The sequence below is a fragment of the Primulina tabacum genome, chromosome 16, assembly GCF_025594145.1.
Source record: "Primulina tabacum isolate GXHZ01 chromosome 16, ASM2559414v2, whole genome shotgun sequence".
NCBI lineage: Eukaryota > Viridiplantae > Streptophyta > Magnoliopsida > Lamiales > Gesneriaceae > Primulina > Primulina tabacum.
The window spans coordinates 36,279,412-36,300,598 of NC_134565.1; the positions used below are offsets into that span (position 1 = coordinate 36,279,412).

General features: G+C 37.2%; 3 protein-coding genes across 6 annotated transcripts; all 3 read right to left on the reverse strand.

The window, feature by feature from the left end:
• Positions 1-699: 699 nt before the first annotated feature.
• On the reverse strand, positions 700-6,105 carry LOC142529744 (uncharacterized). 4 transcript variants are annotated; one of them, XR_012815952.1, is made up of 9 exons: positions 5,925-6,105; positions 5,016-5,335; positions 4,759-4,887; positions 4,509-4,574; positions 4,206-4,271; positions 3,565-3,624; positions 3,257-3,440; positions 1,214-1,296; positions 700-1,137 (listed from the first exon to the last, which is right to left on the reverse strand). XR_012815952.1 is itself a non-coding variant. In XM_075635365.1 (8 exons), the coding sequence occupies exons 1-8, from the start codon at positions 5,935-5,937 to the stop codon at positions 1,088-1,090; spliced, it is 888 nt and encodes a 295-aa protein (XP_075491480.1). In that variant the 5' UTR covers positions 5,938-6,101; the 3' UTR covers positions 712-1,087. The 4 variants fall into 4 exon arrangements, 3 of the variants coding, with proteins under 3 accessions (XP_075491480.1, XP_075491481.1, XP_075491482.1); XM_075635365.1 differs by lacking the exon at positions 1,214-1,296 and having other exon boundaries at positions 712-1,137; positions 5,925-6,101; XM_075635366.1 differs by lacking the exon at positions 1,214-1,296 and having other exon boundaries at positions 715-1,137; positions 5,016-5,320; positions 5,925-6,100.
• Positions 6,106-7,614: 1,509 nt separating this feature from the next.
• On the reverse strand, positions 7,615-9,944 carry LOC142529478 (pentatricopeptide repeat-containing protein At4g02820, mitochondrial-like). The gene is given in 3 exon segments (XM_075635020.1): positions 7,615-8,393; positions 8,395-8,973; positions 9,598-9,944. Coding segments are annotated over 3 exon segments (1,563 nt in total). The 5' UTR covers positions 9,907-9,944; the 3' UTR covers positions 7,615-7,718.
• A 1,376-nt stretch (positions 9,945-11,320) lies between these two features.
• Positions 11,321-21,135, reverse strand: LOC142528198 (putative transmembrane GTPase FZO-like, chloroplastic). The gene is made up of 11 exons (XM_075633225.1): positions 20,572-21,135; positions 19,872-20,434; positions 19,689-19,757; positions 16,157-16,351; positions 15,424-15,555; positions 14,891-14,977; positions 14,312-14,749; positions 14,059-14,226; positions 13,126-13,356; positions 12,610-12,725; positions 11,321-11,941 (listed from the first exon to the last, which is right to left on the reverse strand). Exons 1-11 carry the CDS (start codon positions 21,080-21,082, stop codon positions 11,656-11,658), a joined length of 2,796 nt encoding a protein of 931 aa, XP_075489340.1. The 5' UTR covers positions 21,083-21,135; the 3' UTR covers positions 11,321-11,655.
• Positions 21,136-21,187: the final 52 nt, after the last annotated feature.

Below are 21,187 nucleotides of genomic sequence, written 5' to 3' on the forward strand. Positions count from 1 at the left end.
AACAAAACTAGATTTTAAAATTATCAATTAAAAATTATGTTTACTAAAAGAAGGGTGATCATACTTGCGGATAAGGGGGTTGGCGGATTATCCCATTGTTGAATTTCATAAATAAATTTCTCGATCTAATCAATTCTCTAGTAAATCCGCAAAATCTAATAAAAAAACTTCATAAATTAATTTAAAAATATGTCATTAATAATACGTTCCATCGATGTAATAAGTCAAGCCAATAAGTGACATAAGAGACTACACGATGTTAGAACAATCTTTACGCGTGTTCTTTCCACAAGCTAATTCAAAAAATTTGCCTTCTTTCAATATTTTTTTGTATATCAATGAATATTATTCCAAGCTTCTGCAATCTTACATCATCCACTATTATCAACTAGGAACAGTGTTTTACTTGCCTTATCTGTAATGACATCAAACTGACTACGTATAACATTTAATAAATTTTAAAATTGTCTTTCGCCGACATAAACTCAAACCTTTCAAAACAAATTAAACTCATCAAATCAAACCAAATCAAATTTACAGAATAGGTTGCAATTGGAATGCAGAAAAAGGAAAACTAACACACATGCATAGCATCAATCACTGGTACCTGTCGATTGAGCAACAAATTCAGGTAATCAAAAGGCTATGATGATGGTAATTGAATCTCACATGAATTAATACGAGATGTTTCATTTGTCACGAATATCCAACAATCTCTGGTTTCACTGGCGATATTCATGCATGGTCTCAAGGAAAATAGAGACCGGTAATTACCCACTCCTACTTGCTATCATCAGATTGGAAGCATAAAACCATAGTTAATACGCATGCTCTGATTAGTAACATATTATAAAATGATTCTTGACATTTGAATCCATTTTCAAAATTCTCAACTATACATATATCTAAAACTCCAACGTCAAGATACTTACTATCCAATTATGATGTTTTGAAAAAAAAAAATCCAATTAGAATGAAAAACTATGACAAGTTCAACGCCACGTCACATCGCTCTATAGAATCCCCACTGGTAAAAGGGGCGGTGGTGTCATGTCAGTTGGCGATGTATGATCCCACTACCATCACATCACCTGTTTGTATAGCAAAATTTACTTGGAGGATAGAAATGAGCCATTTCTGCACGAACACAGTTGAAACTCTCAGTTAAACCTTCCACATGTCATTATGGATAGTGATTAAAAAAAAAAGTTACCATCATTATCTTGAAACAATCCCATCAGTTCCTTGGTAATAAAAAAAGTTACCATCATTATCTTGAAACCATCCCATCAGTTTCTTAGTAATAAAAAAAAGTTACCATCATTTCTTGAAACAAGCCCATCAGTTCCTTACAACTAAAGGCTGCTAGCAGAAATTGTCTTCAATGATATTTTAGTATTTTAATAATCTCAATTCAGAGTACATTGGAATCAATAAGTATTGCTTTTATGGCTCAGAAAATACTGAAGGCGGTCAGTTCTCTACCTGCCCAAAAGAATGTATGAATTTGATTAAAAATAATTGCATGCCACAAAATTTCACGTACTCTCTACATCACACTACTAGCAACAACTTACAACCACAGAAAAAATCAGAAGGGAAGAAATGGCTTTTGTAAAAACATTAGGGTAAATTTCTTTATTGTGTTGGTCCAGTTGAAGGTAGACCACGAATGACTGCCGAGAGCTCCACAGGGGGCAAGCAAGGTCATCTCGGTTTTCTTAAAACTTTTATGTGTACATGTTTTGAAATTATATATTGTCGCTTGAAGCACCTTGAATCGCATCCTTCTATTAAATTTCTAGATGATTTAGCATTGTTAGTTCACCAAAATTTCACCCCTTAGGGAGTAGGGACCATCTTTATACAATCTTTAGTCCTGTGATTCTTGTTTATCTTACTAGAATCTAAAATGCCAAGCCAGCCATCATTGCCTTACCTTAACTTGGGCAAATCAGGTTCTTTGGACCAGCACAGGTCTTTCAGGTCCCAGTTCTTGTAACTACCTTTATTCTTATAAGAATTTGTTCTTTTGTCATTCACGCAGACATTAGGGGCTAGTTTTGTTTATTTTGTCCATTTTTTCAGGCTTTCAGCAAGGCATCGGTCAAATAGAGCATCCACATGTAAAAGAAAGCGGCCTTTGCAAATTGAATACGCTGGACCACAGTAGCAATCGAGCCTGTATAAAAGGCTAGCTTAAAAGCCAACAATTTCTCAGCATGATAGACGAGATACCTAAAGGAGAACATGGGAATCTATACCTATACTAATAAAGTGGCTCTTGAATCTTAACGAAAAGCTATGCATCTTCAAAAAAGTACATAGGTGTTGTAGACGGAGAAATTTGTCCACAATCACTCTGTTGAACCTCGTTTATCCTAGCAGGAGTTAAGCATTTTTCAGCTTCATCAAGCTGTCGACTGTTATATTTTGTGATAGCTGCCTAGCACAACCAATAAATTTGATCCATATTCAAGAGATTGCAAAGCCAAAATGGAAATCCTATAATTCAGGATTTGTCGACTATAGTATTGGTGATGTCAACTATTGCTACAGTGTAAAGTATGATCATCATGCATTCCACGAGACACACCTCTTCTTGTCTTTTTGATGAATCCTTTGAGCAGTGACTTCTACGAAACTTGAACTACTGCATTTCAGTGCAGAGATTTTTTATTTGTCTTCTTTTATTATTATTCTTTTATCGAGCCTCCGTTTTCATCTTATCCAATCTGATGTTATCACATACTAAGTTAATGGTTGGGCTTTTAAAAGAGGCAGTAGCTTCTATATGCACTACTTATACAGCACCGCAGTATCGAAAAAAGTATTCTCGAACGCTAGCTTCAGCCTTCATTAACTAAAGTTCTACAATAAATTGGGTGGATTAAGCCCACATCTGTGCTAAATACATAAATTTACTGTCCCCCCATCCAGAATTTCAGATAAAAGATATGGATAAATTACAAAAACTAAATGAAACATTAAGGTGGCCAGACTAGAAAGGTACCAAAGAGACCATCAAAAGAAATTCCATACATCTGGCTCAACTGTTAGTAAAGCTAAGAATTAGAAAAATATAGTAGATTACGAACAAAAGAAGTCAGGAATACAGATTGCCTACGGTAAACCTCAACAAAATTGCCCTCCTCTTATTTAGTAAAACACATGGATATGCAAGATTTTATTCACGGAAAATTAACAGCAGAAATAAATAGTACAAGATGTTTATGTCAACAAATTTGAAACTAACCTTGCATGTCCAGCATTCCTATGGATTCACACAATTCACCTGCAAATGCCATAGGCATCAAGACAAGACCCCTGCTTTGCAAAAGTTCTAGAGCTGCTGAAGGATACAATTGTAGCAACTTCCCCATCGTCTCTTCTAGTGAACCACTGAGCATCTGCTCGCTAACAAGATAATGCCCGTGTCCCTAAAAATATCAAGACTAATACATCTCAACACCAGTGTACATTCAAGGAAAGCTCTTAGAGTTGATACAATGATTACTGCACCCTACGAAACTATCTAGTTTTAATTTGAGCATATTCCAGTACCTCGAGGTATACGAAAGAACTAGAAGATGGTTCACCTCCTAATTTGCTTTGACACAGATCCTGCAAGATGAAACTTGCTGAGCTGAAAAAGTACGACCAGTCATAAATAATTTTACAAGAAAAAGAACTGTTAGAAATTGGTCAGGAACAACTGCAAGTCGATTGTTCAAGAACAGAAAATTATGGTATGGAGTTATGGCAGCAACAAGGAAAGTTTTGATTCATGTAATAGGCAATCCATCCAAGAAAACAAAATCACATCTTGTTCCTTTAAAAACTTTTGGCAAGTACTACTAAAAAAGAATGGAGATAAGGATATAAAATTTATTCATACTTGTCACTGTAAAGTACTTAAGCTTAGAGCTTTCAGCGAAATTTTGAGCCCAAACCAAAGATATGTGTGCGTGATTCGATAAAATAGATAAAATTTGAGTAAAAAATATGAGGTGCAACAAAAAGTGATAGACCGCTTGTCGGTTTATCATAGAGCACATTGCCCAGAAGGTCTGCTTCCAATACCACAGCCTCTGTACGAGAAATCAAACCTTGATGAGTTAAGAAAAATCCTCGCATCTGTTTTCACGAATTACCTAGTAAAATATTGAGTCTAAAGAGCTGAAACCACTAGGATAATATTTTACCTTCATTTGATACTGCAAATATTTGACTTGGTCAACAACATGATCCAGCAAATCTGTTTTACCACCCTGCAAAGCCAGAATGCATTTCTTGGTCTAATTTAGAAATTATCAAATTCATACATCAAAATTACGGTCAATATGAGATTCTGAAATACAGCCTGATTCTCTTTTTATGTAAAAACAGCATTTGATTCCCTCCCTGATTGCACAGACTGTATTTCAGCCTCTCGTCTCACCTTCACCAAGAAAGACTTGACCAAAAATTCGATGAGTTTTTGTTCGGCACATATCTACGTTCATTACCTCTTTAAAATGAGGAAACATATCCTGCAATGCCTCGAGTCTCTGTGATATCTTCAATCTGCGACTCTAGAATTAAGAAGAGAGCAATTACAAACTGATGCATGTAGACAGTGGTGTTGGCAATCATCTAAACTTTAGATATTTTGTGCAATGAGGTTAGCTCATATAGGGTACTGGATCTCTTGAGATGTTTGCTTCGAGCAAGTTAGAAATGTTAAAATGGTATGGTTTATGAACGACAAATCCTTACGCGGTCAGCAGCATAGGCTTTCTCTCTTGATCTTTTCCGACTGGTCTTGGAAGGATTATTCAGAGCAGTAGCGCCTGACCCTAAATAAGCTTGAAATGCGCTACCATAGTCTTCATTCGAATCTAGTTTCTGCAAAGGAGATGAGCAAGAGTTAGCCTCTAAAATTTGCAACTTCAAACGTGAATATCAATTTTACAATGTATAAGTTCCTCGTTTGTATTTGAATTTAACGCATGTATGAACTACCATTTTTCCACCTGAGAATGATTTTCCAGTCCAAGGCAAGGTATTGATGCAGAAATCTTAGGCGAAAATAGTTTCTGAATTTCAGGGCACCCACTCTCAGCAAGAAAATTGAGATAGTTTTGAGGTGTTTGCCGGATCAGTTGAGGTATTGAAACAGGCACCTGAAAGATCCCATCAGTCCCCTGTGTCGCAACATACTGCTGGTTCACATCATCCTCAACAACTAAACGAGAAGAATTGTTTGCCATCCAATCAATAGGTACAAACTTCAAAGCACTTTCGTGATTCAGTTCTTCAATGCTACCAGTGTCACAAACTGGCAGGAAAGTAACTTCTCAAGCACCATGTTAATAAAGATCATATGCCAAATAGCCAATCAAGCAAACAAAAGGAAATAAATACACGAGGATAATCAAAGAGAAGGTAATCATAAAATAATAATGATGATAATCACAGAGAATGGGCGTGAAATGATTCGAACATTTATACTCTTGCCTACTAGATGGTGTCCATTAAAGCAGAGCAAACGGTACAGATTAAAAATCGCTTTTAAGTACCTGTAATTATACCAGCAGCAACATATAAAGATGATATTAACAACCAATGCATTTTACATGACGCGCAAAGATAGAAGATCAACAAACACGGCTCATATACCATAAGTCTATCACCCACAATTGCGCCAACTAAAACACAGTTCTTATAAATCAATTATTTCTCGAAGTCTTAACTCTAATACGAGAAAAAAAAAATATATAATACGTAGCATAAATGTATAGAGAAAAAATCGAAAGATTAAACGTAAACCTACCATTCTATTTGGCAAAATATATAAAAAAACGACTGCAATCAGTGAAACAAATACAAATACAAATACAAACACAAATGCGAATGCATATGAAAAAGAAATAGATTCTTACAGGCATTGTTCATCGCAGCGAAGCAACTGAGAGTTGATCGAAGAAGATAAGCCCTAAAAGGAAATGAGAGTGAGAAGTGGTCCCCGCCTCAAATGAGCAGTGCGCAGTACGCCCTCTAGTACGTTATGTGACTGTGCATTGCAGGCAGCGGCAGTAACCTGTACCAGCTGGGAGCAGCCTTCGAATTACCAAATTTACCCCCTATCGTTTTTTTTTCCTCATTATATTTACTATATTTATTATCTTTAATATTTTATAAAACGAATACTATCAAAACTGTGAGTTTGTTTTTTTTTTCTTTTTTCAATTCTCTGAAGATTGTGAGTTCAATCTATCAGAACTGTTTGTTGATGTCATGGTGTAATAAGGCGAGTTTGTTCTAGGTTGGATTGGAAAATGATACTATTTGAGGGTGTTGTATTTAATTATATTTTTCCATGAAATGATATTGGATATAAAATATCAACGCAATTAAGAGATATGATAAAAAAATGATTGAAATAGAAATATAATATATAATAATAAAATAATATTATGTTTGGTATGATTCTTTTGAATAAGATAATTAAGAATCTTTTGATAAATTGACAAAATTGTCCTTCTACTTTTGCGGCGGCCGTCGGCGACGATTGTGGTCGGCCGGAGATGTGATTGCCAGCGGCGGGGCGGTTGGCCGACTGGAGGCGGCGAGGGCGGTCGGCCGTCAGGCGGGACGAGGGGGTGGTCGACAGCAGAGGCCGCGGTGGGCGGTCGACGACGGGGGTGATCGGCCGACGGTCGGTGGGCGGTCGGTGGTTGTGAGTTTGGATTTAGGAGAATGGTAAAATTAAAAAATAAGATGGATTAAGAGTGAGATAAATAATTCTAAGAAGTGAGTAGTATGAAGTTAAAAAATCATAAACTCACGTTATCCCTCCAACCAAACATCATCGTCTAAGTTGTACCCTTTCTCTCGCTCTCCACGGGATCCTTTCCTGCTAGATACAGTAGCATCATAAAATCTGTTGTATATTGGCTGATCAGAGGAGGGACTGGAATGATGGTGGTACGTGTCACTTGGAGATGTTACCCCACTTGCCTATCACATACCGAGTTCACAAATGTCGTCGAGGTTTTATCAGAACTTCAAAAAATGGGGAATATCAGTTTATTAAATGTGACACGTCTAATATAATTTTTACTCCAAATATAAACCGAATCAATACGTCTCGTAGATATAAATTTGTAAAATTAGACCATCTCACATGATATCTATTCACTGTAAAATATATTTATTAGTGATTAAGATCTTTAAATTTGTTCATATTAACTATCAAATAAAAAAAATATCGACTTGTACATCAAAAAACACTATCTTTTCGAGATATTACTTTATGATATTATTTTTCAGATACACTATTCAAATTACGTCGGGTAATTCGGTATTCAAGAACTACCTAATATAATAAATGATCATTTAGGTATATTCATGCATCACAACCACCACTCAGAAAACAACACGCAAACATATTTCGTTCTCTGCTCCTTCCATAACTCCCAATTCCGTCCACATTTCACAAGAAAAATATGAAATTATTCCAACCACACTCCGTGCGCAGCCGTCGTTTCCTGTCACTAGAACAAAACTTGCACTCTCAGATTCGTAACAGATTACATAATTTTTTTCCGAAAAAATATTTAGAGAATCGCCTCCAGCAGTACCCGTGCCTGGATATAGAAAAAGTTGACACCGAACCAGTCTCCATTCAGCTCGTGGAGTGGAAAGGGACTAGAAATTGATCCTCGACTTCATTCTTAAAGACCACTCCCAATTTCACCAACACACAATTGGCTTGTTTCATGTACAAGTCTCCTAGTTTCCTCGTCCATCTTTACATTGTCTTTCTTTATCCTTTCTGCCACAATAAGTGGCATTTTACCAACTCTTTTATAAGTCCGAAGAAGAGACTTGTATATGTCGGTATTTATGTAGCCAACAATCCTAAGGGTATCCATCAAGTTTTCTGCATCTTCAACATTGCCAAATTCTTCCACGTTTTTACAAACTTCTCGCACTAGTTTTTCATTTGGATCCCATTTTTTTACACTACTAACTGCTTTTTTGAAACAATCGATAACCTTTTTTACATCCCTTTGTTTCAAGTAACCCCAAGACAGAAGCTCCCAAGTGGTATAACCTGGTACAAAGTCTTGCTGCACCATTCGATTGTGAAAAGCCTCTGCCTTTTCCATCTGATCTTTATTGATATAAGCAGCAAGAAGTAAATTGGGAACCCTTGAATCTTTGGTTGGAGAAACAGAATCCCATTCATTGAAAAGCTTCTCAGCTTCCTCGACTTCTTCAAGTTTCAATAAGGAAGAAATAATGCAAGTGTACTCAACATCATTCAGCTTGCGGTAGGTGGATTTCAGCATTTTCCATATCCGGAGAACATCTTTTTTATTTTTCAGACAAGTATGTAAACTAACTGAGTGACGCATAAGCAACTCTAACTTTTCTAGAGATCCTTTTCTCCATTTCCTTCAACGAAGACTCGGCTTTTTCTCGTAGTGAATTCTTGATGTAGATGCTGGACAATGTGCTATATGTTAACCAATCTGGTTCAATCTTGGATTTATTCAGTTCGATGAAAACCTTTTCGGCCGTTTCCATTAAATTTTGTGATGCACATGCAGTTAACAACAGATTATACGTAACAACATCCGGAGTAGTTGTTTTTTTCAGCCCCTGAGTCAATTCTCGAACCTTTTCAAACTGCCCCGAGGAGATATATAGAGACATCATGTGATTATATGGAAGAGGGTATTTTAAGAAACCACATTCCGACATCTTTTTCATCAAAGCCTCGGCTTTATCAGACTTCTTGTGCTGAACGTAGGTGTGCAGGAGGGCACTACAAGTCGTGTGGTCTCTCATTTTGTCAGGGAGATCTTCAAAAAACTTTTCTGCGCTGTTAATACCCCGAATTTTCGTAATCAAATCCAAGTGGACAGCATAGTCCCCAGGCACTAGCTTCATATCATCCTGCATCCTCATCCATTCACAAACCTGGACAACTCCACACACAATGACTTAGAATTTTTAGTCGAGGTGAAATCTAATTGCATCGTAACTGACAAAGTAACCGACATATATAACTTTTGGTATACTCGAGTGTGTTTAGATAGAGAATCTGTCTTACCATAGGCGATTGGAGTAATGCGCAGACATTGATTTCAAGAAAATGCACGACGAAGAAGTGATGTTTGGATGCATAATCATTTCCAAGAACAGATCAAGAAAACGTATGACGAAGAAAGACGTATAAATAAATTGCATAAAAATACCGTGAAGTCATCCACAACGATTGGAGTAGTGTGCAGACATTGATTTCAGTTAATACTTTGTGCTTATCTTATACAGTAAATTTCGCAATCCATCAAAGTCCAACTTGCGGATCTAGGCACGGCTACAAGAAGAAAACGCCACCCCCAAATATATTTTTTCCTAAACTTCAACAGTATGGCTTTTGAAGAAAACGTAAAAATGGCATCATTTAATAAAGCATCAATTTACCTTTCCGGAGCGATAAATAAAACTAAACTGAAAACAGAGAACGAGAGCTACGAAGAACACTAAACCACGAAAATATAAGGCAAAAAATACGGATAACACGATTAGCAATCGTACGACCTCGAGAGCGTGTTTGTAGCGCTTAAGCCTTCGAAGCTCCCGAACAGTGCGATTTAGCTCGTACTTGCGTACTACGTGCCCCTCCTCCTTCCATTTCCGAATAGTGATAACTGCACTGCGCTTAGCGTACACCAGAGCGAAAAGTCGCCGTCCTAGCGTGTCCCTGCATCCACCGGCGCTAGTCGATTTAGTGGACCCTGTTACCGATGTGATTATTCTACTTCTGAACTGCCGCTCAGCTTCCGTTGCTATCGTCTTAGTCGAGAACTGGCGCGCTGCGGGGACTGCTCTCCGAACCAAACGGAACATAATTTCTTCGGCTTGGTCAGCAGGAAAGTCACAGTTTCAAGGGTAAAGCCCAGCAATGGATTAAAATGGCCCTGTGGGCCTAGTTGGGCCTCTGACAAAAACCTTAAAGCGCTCCAATAACAGGCCTAATATATATGAATGATGTTATTTCATATGTAACATCAATATCAATTTTGTGAAATGTAAATTTCAACCCGAATAAATTCGACAAAACTCAAGAGTAGTTTCACAATCCCAAAAATTTTCAAATAATGTTTCAAAATAACAAATTCTCCAGCCAATTTGTTAAATCTGGACAGTAACATTAACATAAATATCTGTCCAAGTTTGTATAATCTGTCTTTTAATTTTACGTAGTAACACTTTTGTCGTACTAAAATACAAAGGATTGGGCTGGATATACATACATTGGAGCTAAATGGTTTCTTATTGGAATGTAGTCGACCCGAAGGGCCCAACATGTTATTTCATCATGGTGGACAACATAGGCACTGAAGAATATGTAATACTAAAAAAATGTTAGGGAGGTATTTTGAGTGAGGGTGGTTGGCCATCTCGACCTCTAAACAATAAATAAAATAAAGCTTTTAGCAACTCTGCCGTCAAAAATATGTTATGAAAGCAATGGCGGAGTCAGGATTTAAAATCCATTCGGAAAACGCAAAAACCCGATTTTTGAAAGGAAAAAAACAGTGGAATTTGCTAAAAATAAAATAAAATCTCCTCAAAATTGAGATTAAATATTTTTCGACATGTATACAAACTCCATCATTGTTTGGTCGATGAACCTTGGTGCATGTCCCCCACCCCAGCCCACATGGATGTTTCCTTGTAAAGTCGATTCACCCTCTTAGCTTACCAAATCAAAATTAAGCCTCATTAGTATCCACAGAATGTGCAACACCAACGCCATATCAATTGGTCATTAGAATTAAAAAGATATCCAAATTATAAAAATAATGTGCATTCCCCCGTTATAATTCAGTTGGGTGTTTTTGTGTTAACAAATTTTATTTATGCAATCTTATCTACAACGTCAAACACCTGAAATAGAAAGATAATCCTTTTGGACCAAATTAGTGGCTACTTTTCATGACAAAATGAACGGTTTAAAATTAAGTTGCCAAACAACTAGCAATAATTATCTGCACTCAACACAATTTTTGTCTGAAAAATTGGAGCATAAAAGTGGGGGCACAGTTTTTCCCGGGAATTTAAAGTGGCCAACATGATCGAACACAAATCGTTAGTGATCTCATATCGGTTAAATAAAATCCTTGAAAATTATATATATAAACTTGAACAATTTTTCACATGATAAGCTCTATTCAATTTTCAATCTTAACATGGTATCAAAACTCAGATTTCCACCATTACGTCATTTGTAAACTTCACGCTCCATTACAAATGATATCCTCATACATAGAACATATGATGAACATCTACTCAATGTGTATTTAATTGTTACAAGAGATTTGAGACTTTAACGTTAATCTTTATGTTGTACCTGGTATAATACACAAATCATATACGACGAGGAGTTACATACGTAACATAAAATTTTGGTGATACTAAAACGTTCCTCTACGACAATCACAAAAACTATCTTCCACCTGGAATAATCGAATCCTAAAGCGTCTTCCTCATTCGAGATACAAAATACAATAATGTACAACATTTGGCATTCTCCAGAAGTTGCTGAGAGAAATCATGACACTGGATCAATAATGAACGGTTTTTTACAGCTGCCTACCTCGATGCGTGAAGGTTTTGGATTTCGATTTGTAGTGTTTTGAGTTTTTCCTCAATAGCCGTTAGCTCATCTAGAGTGTCCGAAAGTTTGCTTACTCGATCTTCAGCTACCTCTTGATATGGTTTTCCAATAAGTGTGACAAAGTTCTTTAAACTGTTTGTAGTCTCCAAGAGATCATTTTGCATTGCCTCGTCAATTTGACGTGCCAAGGCATTAGCAGTTCTTTTCACCTTATCCATAACCCGTTGCCTACTGGCTGGAAAATTTGAAATCGCCAACAGGCTACATTTGCAAAGACATTATATCAGTATTTGACATAGAATACCAGATGAGAAAACATGACAAAAAAATTACTGGCAAGGCCGCACAAGCCCAGATGGAGATGCAATGTGAATCATACATTCTCCATGAACGCAAAAAAAATGTCAAATTCACTGAGGTTCAAAATATGATAAAAATGTGGAAGGAGTAAACTCAAAGAAGAGCAGACATAAATACCGCAACCCATGATGATAAATTTGATACATTTTCGCAAAGAAACAACAAAGACATGGATTTAATGAAATAAGTTGATCACATGCCATTACATTACAGTAATAGGTACTCTCGAAGGATATGCAAGGAAGCAAAAGTTGTATAAGAAACCGAACATCGTAATATAAGATACAAAATCTTCATCAATCCCAAAGTCGTGATGAGTTTGAACATGATTGCTGTACTTGCTATAATCCATGAATTATATAATGTCATGTTTGAGGTTCCAAGGGTCCTACGTTATTTTTTCCAAGATGTATGGCCTTAAGAAATCCTATCATACACAGATGTCATGTTCGAACAGGGTTAGATATCATGTATTTAAAATATGTGAATGGCAAAAATAACCAACTTAAGATATGAGGGCACAGAAAAGCATTGAGAAAGAGACTTGAACAAGGAGAAGGATAATATACCCTCCAGCAGAGCACAGGCCCAAAGCAAGGAGATCTTCCAAAGTGGTGCTCAAGACAGATGTCAGAAGTGATGCAGATAGACCAGCTACCCCGAGACCACCAACAGTACTCACAAACTGAAAAGAAATAGACAACAAACTGGTAATTAGGCTGAGCCCTGATATATTTTCAAAACTACAAGTCTTAGCAAGTATAATCAGAGTGAAATATCAAATTAAAGAAACTATATTAACACGACCACTAAAAGCCAGAAAGATATATATACTGATCAATTCTGTACATATCTATTCGGAAATCAGATGCTGCTTTAATCTACTTCTGGAGATGAGACTTGATGAAATATGGAAAAGATCCAACATACATGTGAACAGGTAAATGGAAAGAATATATGATTAGTGTATGAGTCTCTTGGACATCAACGACAACCAACTTGATGAATTTAATTTGATAAAAAACAAAGCGCCGTTAAATGTAAAATGCAGTAAAATTTAACGTTTTAAACATTAAAGAACTTACCACTTCACGCATTTCTTGCTCTAACAGTTTAGAAGCAGCGGCACCACTAAAATCCTCCATCACACACCTGCCCAATTCATGCTTTGTGCTTAGCAACTCACTGGCCTCCAGTTGGGACTGAATAGATGGAATAATAAGCGAAGACCATCTTTTTTCAAAAGATTCTTTATAGAAGTTTCCTTTCCCAGCTTTGCTAGATTGCAACCATGTCACATATTCCTCGAGTAGTTTCTAGATGCCACCAAATTTTTTTTCACAAATAGAAATGAAGAACTGGTATGTTAGATGTATTAAAATGATTAATACACAGACTAAAAGCATAACACGGTTCATCAATTTAACTTGAATGGTTAAGAAAATCATATTACCACAAAATAATTCCAAATAGTTTCGACAAAGCATTATTTTCACATCTCGAGGAACAAAAAAATGGGGAAAGAATATAAAATTGCATGGCGCATGGACGATAAAACTCGCAACAAAAAATTGATAGTATGAGATTAATAAAGATTTGTTCAGGGACAAGAGCTTGTCTCATCTGAACACTAAATCGGAATCAGACAGAATAAACGCCAAATTAAACAGAGGCGAGCTGAACTATATTTGTAAACTAGTTGGGGCACATGAATAGTACAAAAAGCTCAATGAAAACAGCGAATTAAAAAATCCTACAGTCTCCAGATGTGCCAATGGTGGTATGAGAAGGCATGGGTATCTTATTAATACTAGAACTATATGAACTTATCTACAAATGGACAGTGCCGAAAACTTCAACTGTCATGAAAACCTCAAATAAAAAAACCTAGAGTCTGGATATGGCAGTGGTATAAGACGCGAAGAGGTATCTTCTTAGTACCAGAACTGTTTATCTACCAGTAGAAGAGTACCCGCAACTTCAACCACTCAACCACCAAAACAAATTGATGCACTTACTTGCACTTCTGAAACAGCCGGGTCAATTATGTCATTTTGAAGCCTTGAGGTAGCTGGCATCTGAGAAGATTTATCTCCTTTGAAAACATATGAAATGGCAACGCCGAGATTTGACAATTGCAAAGTTGATTCTGCAAGTTTGATGGCACGTGCCTGTGTTGAATCAATCTGCATTTGTTTGTGCACCCAAGAATGTCATAATTAATTTTCTCTAATTCAAAGGAAAAAAATAGACAGCACCATGGTATCATACCATAGACAAAATTTGTCTCTTCCAAGTTACACTCTCGATTTCCAGTTGTGATACATATTCTTTTACACTTTTTATAAGATCGTTCACTGACACCAAGTCCAGTTTAGCTTGCTGGCACTCCTCCCTGACAAGTTTCTGACAAGCAGTGAGCAGTTGTTCAGCAATCTGAACTGGGGTTTCAAGCTTAAGTTTCATCCTTTCAGTTCCTGCCCCTGTTGAGGAATCCAAAAGTTGATTCAAGTACTTTTCAAGTTCAGAGAAATTACAGGCTCCCTGAAATGTAGTCGTCGCGGATTTTTCTTGCTGATCTAGACCACCAGAAGAAGCAACAAGTTTTGCTTCAAGAGCACTCCGTGCAGATACAGGGAATAAGGATATGTGCTCAGAATTCAACATCTTTTTAGTATTTTCCTCAATGAATGCGACAGCTTCTTCAAGCTGCACCAATCGTTCAAAACTTTAATAAGTGGAAGCTACTGCATTAAGTTCAACAGTGACTTCTTTCTAGTTTCTCCAACTACAAGAAAAATAATCTTGTGACTTGATATAAACAACTGAATTCAAGATAATAGTTTGAACCTCATCCGCATTTTGATACAAGTCAGATTTATTCAGCACAAAAACAATTTTTTTCTTCCACTGTTGAATGTAACGAAGAAATGTAACCTGAAGGACAATACAAGAGAATGACGGATTAGTTCCACAGAGTTAATCGGATAAACTATAAGGACGAAGGAACAGAAAGGTGCAGATATGAAGTAATTTTCAGAAACACGAGAAATGACTCAAGTACATGAAATAACCAAATTGGTCAAAAGACAGATAGAAATCCCAAAAAAATAAATAATAACAATAATTCATAAAACGTGAAATAATGTTCATATAATCCAATAAGGGCATACTTATCAAAACAAAACAACACAAGTGACAACCAGACGGAACTGACCGACCATTAGATAAAGTTAGAATCACTTGAAATTTTTATGAAAACATACTACCATCAAAATAATGATTTCTTTCATTATTTACATGTACAAATCCAAAGGGTTAAATTTCCGACAAGGATAAAAGTGGAATTAAACAAAAATGCACTATTGAAGTAGCAATAATACCTCACTTTCAGTCAGTGGGCGATCAGAAGACATAACAAATAGAAGCAAATCTGAACGTGGCACAAATGCTTCTGTGAGATGTTGTTGTCTTTGCAGAATAACATTGGTTCCAGGAGTGTCAACAATTATCATCTGAATGGGTGGGGAGGTAAAAGGAAGTACACAAAGAGCAAAATTTTAGGAAACCCTGATAATCATCTCCGTGATAAAAGAATAGGTCACGCCACTAAATCAAATCAACAACAGCCACACAGAAACATTTAGAGTGAAAACACATATGTATCAGCTTCAAACTAAGGTCTCCTTGCGAAAATTAAATCAGTTTCGAAGCACATATGATAGAATGGTAGACAAGCATGATAGGCAACACACTGTATAACCTTAAGAAGAAGTGAATGCCGAACCTATCCGATCGAACAATTTATGAGAAAGATGTTTGAAATTATATATTTAAATAAAAAACAAACATCCAGCATAAATCACTCATTAGTCCATTTATTAATTATTAAATTCCTACTGAAAGAATTTAAGAAATGATTTACAGCAAACAGAATACAAGATTAAAAGAAACAAAAACTAAGACTTCATCGAGGAAACCGGACAACAAATCCTCTGATACAAAGCACAGATATCCTCTTTAACAACAGAAAATACATATACCAGATTTCTTCCAAAAAAACATATATCAGATAAAATGATGGAATAGAAAGAAGGACAAGTACGTGGAACTCACGTCTTTAAGAAGTGGAGCCGGTAAATAACACATTAATTGACCATCAGGATGCCTTTCACACCGTTCCTCTCCAGAATCCAATTCAGAATAACGAAGAAAGGTTAGTTCATTAGTTGTAGGAACAACCCCATCCTTCAAGTACCGTTGCCCAAGAAAAGCATTTATGACACTCGACTTTCCAGAGTTGAACTCTCCCTGTCGATGTTAAGAAAAAAGGATTATCATTTTAACTCCTCTTGGATGCAAATCAGAATAAACCGATTAAATGGTAGATAAACAAGATATAAGCCCTTACGATGGGGTAGAGGGGCAACATTCGAGGGTTTTGGGGTGGGGTTTGGGGAGGAGGGGTGTAAGGCCCGAGAATTTGATTATCATAATCTGAAATGATTTGTGGATAAATTGATGTGATTATAGACGGAACGGATCAGACCGGGATAGACGGAAGATGACTCGAATTATGTCCGAGGATGAGCCCTCGCACATATGCGCGACCCCGCCGGGCGGATATGCGCGAGGCAGGCAGAGGACCTCGAGCATATGCGCGACCAAGATTCGCGCATATGCGCGAGGGTGGCAGAAACTTGTGAAGGACCTCGCGCATATGCGCGGCGATGGTGCGCGCATATGCGCGAGCTGCCGAAAAGCTAAGAACCGAGACCAGTAGGTCTCGCGCATATGCGCCGGTTGAGGTCGCGCATATGCGCGAGACATGTTGAACAAAGAAAGAGCCACTTGCCCTTTATCATGCAACGTGTATATATATATATATATATATATATATATAAGTGTTGCAATCTATTCAAAACATTCAGAAAGAAAAAGAACCGAGGAAGGGAAGTGGAAAATCCTTACGCCTTTTAGTTGAGGAATTTCAAGTTTACGAAAGATCCGTCCGTCCGAACTTCAATCTGACTTCGGTATCGTGTTCATATCGACGAGGGCTTCAACTGGGCGTAAGTTTTCTTATGTTCTGATATGATTTGAAATTATGATACTGCCAGAATCGAATATAATTGATATATGTTGTTCTTGACATAGTAGACATCGTATAATCGAAACCGGATCGAAGAACAGATACCGTATGAAATTGTTATGATTTTCAGAACTGATATGATCGAGATTGTACAGATTTGAGATTATGATCTGTTATTGTTAAGATTATGGGTTGTAACGATATTGATTATGAGCCGTGTTATTATATCTGTGATGTTGAGATTAACGGGGTTATTGAGATTTTATTGTTATGCTGTCGAAACATCAGTAGATTGATATTAATCAGATTCGCTATTGATTGAGATTGTATCGTTGTATAGTTGACATTGATCAGATTATGTCTAGATTTGAGTATTGATCAGAACAGGTCTTGAATTGAGTTTTACATTGACACAGTATATTCGATATTGTCATTATCAGATTGAATATGGACACAGTTGAATTCGAGACTTCGACTTCGTCAGACCGAGAAGAGAAAGATATAAATTAATGTTGATTCGGGATTGCACAACTCGAGTTTGATTTAACTTGAGTTTCCCAAAATCACATACTTGATTGTCATTGCCTCGATATATGGCAGTGTTTAAGATTGATATGCTTATTTTATTTATTTTTAGTTAAGCATTTGTTATGTGAGGAGTCTTTGGCAGGATATGCCCAGTCTTTGGCAGAGAGTCGAGTCAGAGGTTGTGAGTCAGAGTTTGATTGATAGTTTTATATCGATTCATGTCTTTAAAATTTGATATATGTTATTGATATTTGTTTCATGCTTTTATATCTGCCTATATGATTGCATGTATACATGATTTATACTGGGAATGTATTTCTCACCGGAGTTATCCAGCTGTTGTTTTGTTTGTATGTGTGCCTGACAACAGGTGGGACAGGATCAGGGTCAAGACAGGGACGATAGAGGACTAGTTTAGTGTGGAGATTCGGACCTAGAAGTAGATCTGTTTCATCACCGTACATGTAGTGAATGAACAGTAGTTATTATGATTTACTTTTGCACATGACTTGTACTTAGTTGCGTACTCTTGTATTTTAAAAAAAAAATTAGACCCTGTTTATTTAATTGATCTAATTATTCCCAAAGATGATTAAGAAATGAATTAGCGTCCGGGTCCCCACAAGTGGATTCCAATGGGACTATTCTGATAAATTTCAAACTGATTAACATACTTCCCAAACTAGCGCAGAGCTCAGATAGCCTCTCCACTGTAGGGAATTATAATTTATATCTTTCCCATGTCACGTTGATTATCACATTAGAGTAAACACCTTCCGATGAACAAGATAGGAGAATAACTATGTTGAGGCACAGTATGTTCCTGGCATAGTTCTAAAATTCGCTAAGTGCTAGTCGGGCGCCAGACTAGCGCCTAGAGCCTAGATCGCCTAGGCGGATTCCACGGTATCAAGAGAATTGTAATGGTTCTTAAACTAAATTTCAGCCCAAACTTTGTTAAAAACCAATTGACACCTGGTTCATTCCTCTGTTTAAGGCGGATCAGAATAATAGGCAATGCAAAAGAAATCAAAATAAAGGAAAAAATTACCTTTGATGTCTGGTTCGATTTTCTTATGTGTGCAAAAGTAAATAGACAAAGAAGATGAGAGTGGCGTGTTAGGGCAAGCGCAAACCAACAAATCGTGATTTTAATTGGGCATTCAATCCCAAAAAATTAAAAACACGAGCCTATAATTCTTTCTTATGTCATATTCTAGTTTAATTCGGCTTTCAAAAATTAAAAGCCCAGAAAATTTTTTCCAAAAAAACTTTAAATGCCTAGGCCCGCCTTGAACCGCCTAAGAGCGCCTAGGCGCCCTTGCCGCATAGGCTGGCTGGCCGCCTATAACCTTTTCGGTGCAGTCAAGCGGCGCCCAGCGCCTAGGCGACCTCCTAGCCAGAGTTTTATAACACTGGTGTTCAAAAAATAGGGTTTATAATAACCAACATAGAAGAGAAGATTAGGCATCAAACAAAAAATATATTTAAGTTCAAAATAAGGTAAAAAATAACCATCACGGGGTGTACAAACATGGGGTCTAGAAAATCTGTCATAAAGGCTCCACAATTATGTTCCTGCCTGCTGGTAGCAAATAGATTGTATGAACAATATATCTAAGTTAAAGTTCACCAAAAAATATAGATTTCCACTCAGATTTAAAGATGGTCATATATTCTGCATATCAAGCTATAATTCATTCCCCCGAGGCTAAAGTGTAAACCGCAAATAAAACAACAAAAAGAATCATCAAAGAGACACCCAAAAATATGTCTAATAAATGAAACTGAGTTTACACTTATATCAATGTTAGGCTTTAAATACTTGAAGTCAATTTAAGAGAGATTGAAGTATAAACAAAAACAAGGATCTTTTTAAAATTTCTTTCGAAAATGAATAATAAAATAAAATAGCCAATTCAAACTTAGATCCTATTAGCAGAAAAACAAAATATTATTTGAAATCAAGAGCTAATACCCATGCATATCCGCTGAACCAGAATTGGTTGAAATTCAGCACACAATTACCACTATAACCAGTAAAAATGGCTCATCTAGTTGAGAAACAGCATCCTTGAGAAGCGAGATTTCCCCCATCTGTCATTTAAAGCCAATACAAGAAGTTACATATACGCAATGACATAACTGGTGAAAAGAACTTTATCTGAAGAACAACTTCAGCTACAAAATTACTTAGCATAAGATGATCACCAGTGGTGTGGCTCTTTGGATGGCATCTATAGCTTCAAGCAAAATTGATCTCTCCTTTTCTATAAACTGTTGCTCTCTCTCTTCCAATACTTTAAAGCCAGCAACTGTCTTCCTCCCAGGTAAGCCATTCTCCATATCCAAAGTTTTGAGCTCGTCAAAGCTTTGATTGTTAGTCTCCACCTTAAAATTATTCCTTGAACCATATACACGGAAAAAGTGCTTGTTCAGGTCATCTTCTTTGAACAAGTTCAACTCACCCACCGAAACAACTACACCACTAGCACCTAATCTTAGTAAATCTGAGGCTTTTGTGAACGATGTTCCATATCCAAATGAATCAACCATGACAAAGACTGGGATTTTCACACGCCCATACACAGAGCTCACTAGCTCTTCTGGACTTTGGCCAGACTCAACAGTTAATATAAGAAAATCAGCACCCTCGAAATTAGAAGCATCAAATGCAGCATCACGCGTCTGGACGTTTCTTCCAACCAAAGGAAGAACCACTGACTCATTTTTTGCATCCATCATTGTATTCCTTGCCACTATCGTCGGAAGACCTATCAAATGAAAAACATATGACAACGATAAGATGGTGAGCTCGCGGTGATAATAACATAACCATGGGTAGAAGTAAGAAATTCAACAAACATGGACAGATTCATCGAAATCAAGGATTAAGAAGAAATGCACAGACCTTGATCAGAAAGCAAAACGCCACTAGCATTCACTGCAGCAGCAATATCCACGCGCTCATCAATCAACAAATAAGCGCGCTCCCTAATAACCGATTTCAACAAGCACGCAGCTTCGTAAAGCCTCTTCCCACTCCCTCCGCCACCAGTAAGCACCACAATTCCCACTCTGTCCGCAACAGCATCTTCAATGACATCAAGCACCGCCGTATTGTCCCGAAACACCTCATCAGAACTCAATCGGAGCACGAGATTCGGCACTTTGATCTCCGGACGCTTGTATCCGCCAGGGAAAAGAGTTCTAGGAGGATTTTGGTAAACAGAGTTCGAAATGAAAGTCCTCCTGCCACATGAAACAAGGCAATGAGCGGAGAAGTACGTCGAGGTACTCGTAACAGTTGGACGGTGGTGGATTTGGAGTTTAGGATGGGAAAAGAAAAGGTGCCGTGCGAGGTTAATGGAAACTACTAGCGGGGAAAGTGAGGAAATTGCCATGGGTGGAGGCGGTGACATGCGGCGGACGGTGGAGGAGGGGGAGGGGGGGAGGCGGGGCTTTAGTAGCTGATGAGTGCTATCTGTTTTATCCAAATTGAATCGCGTGTAAAACGATATTAGAAG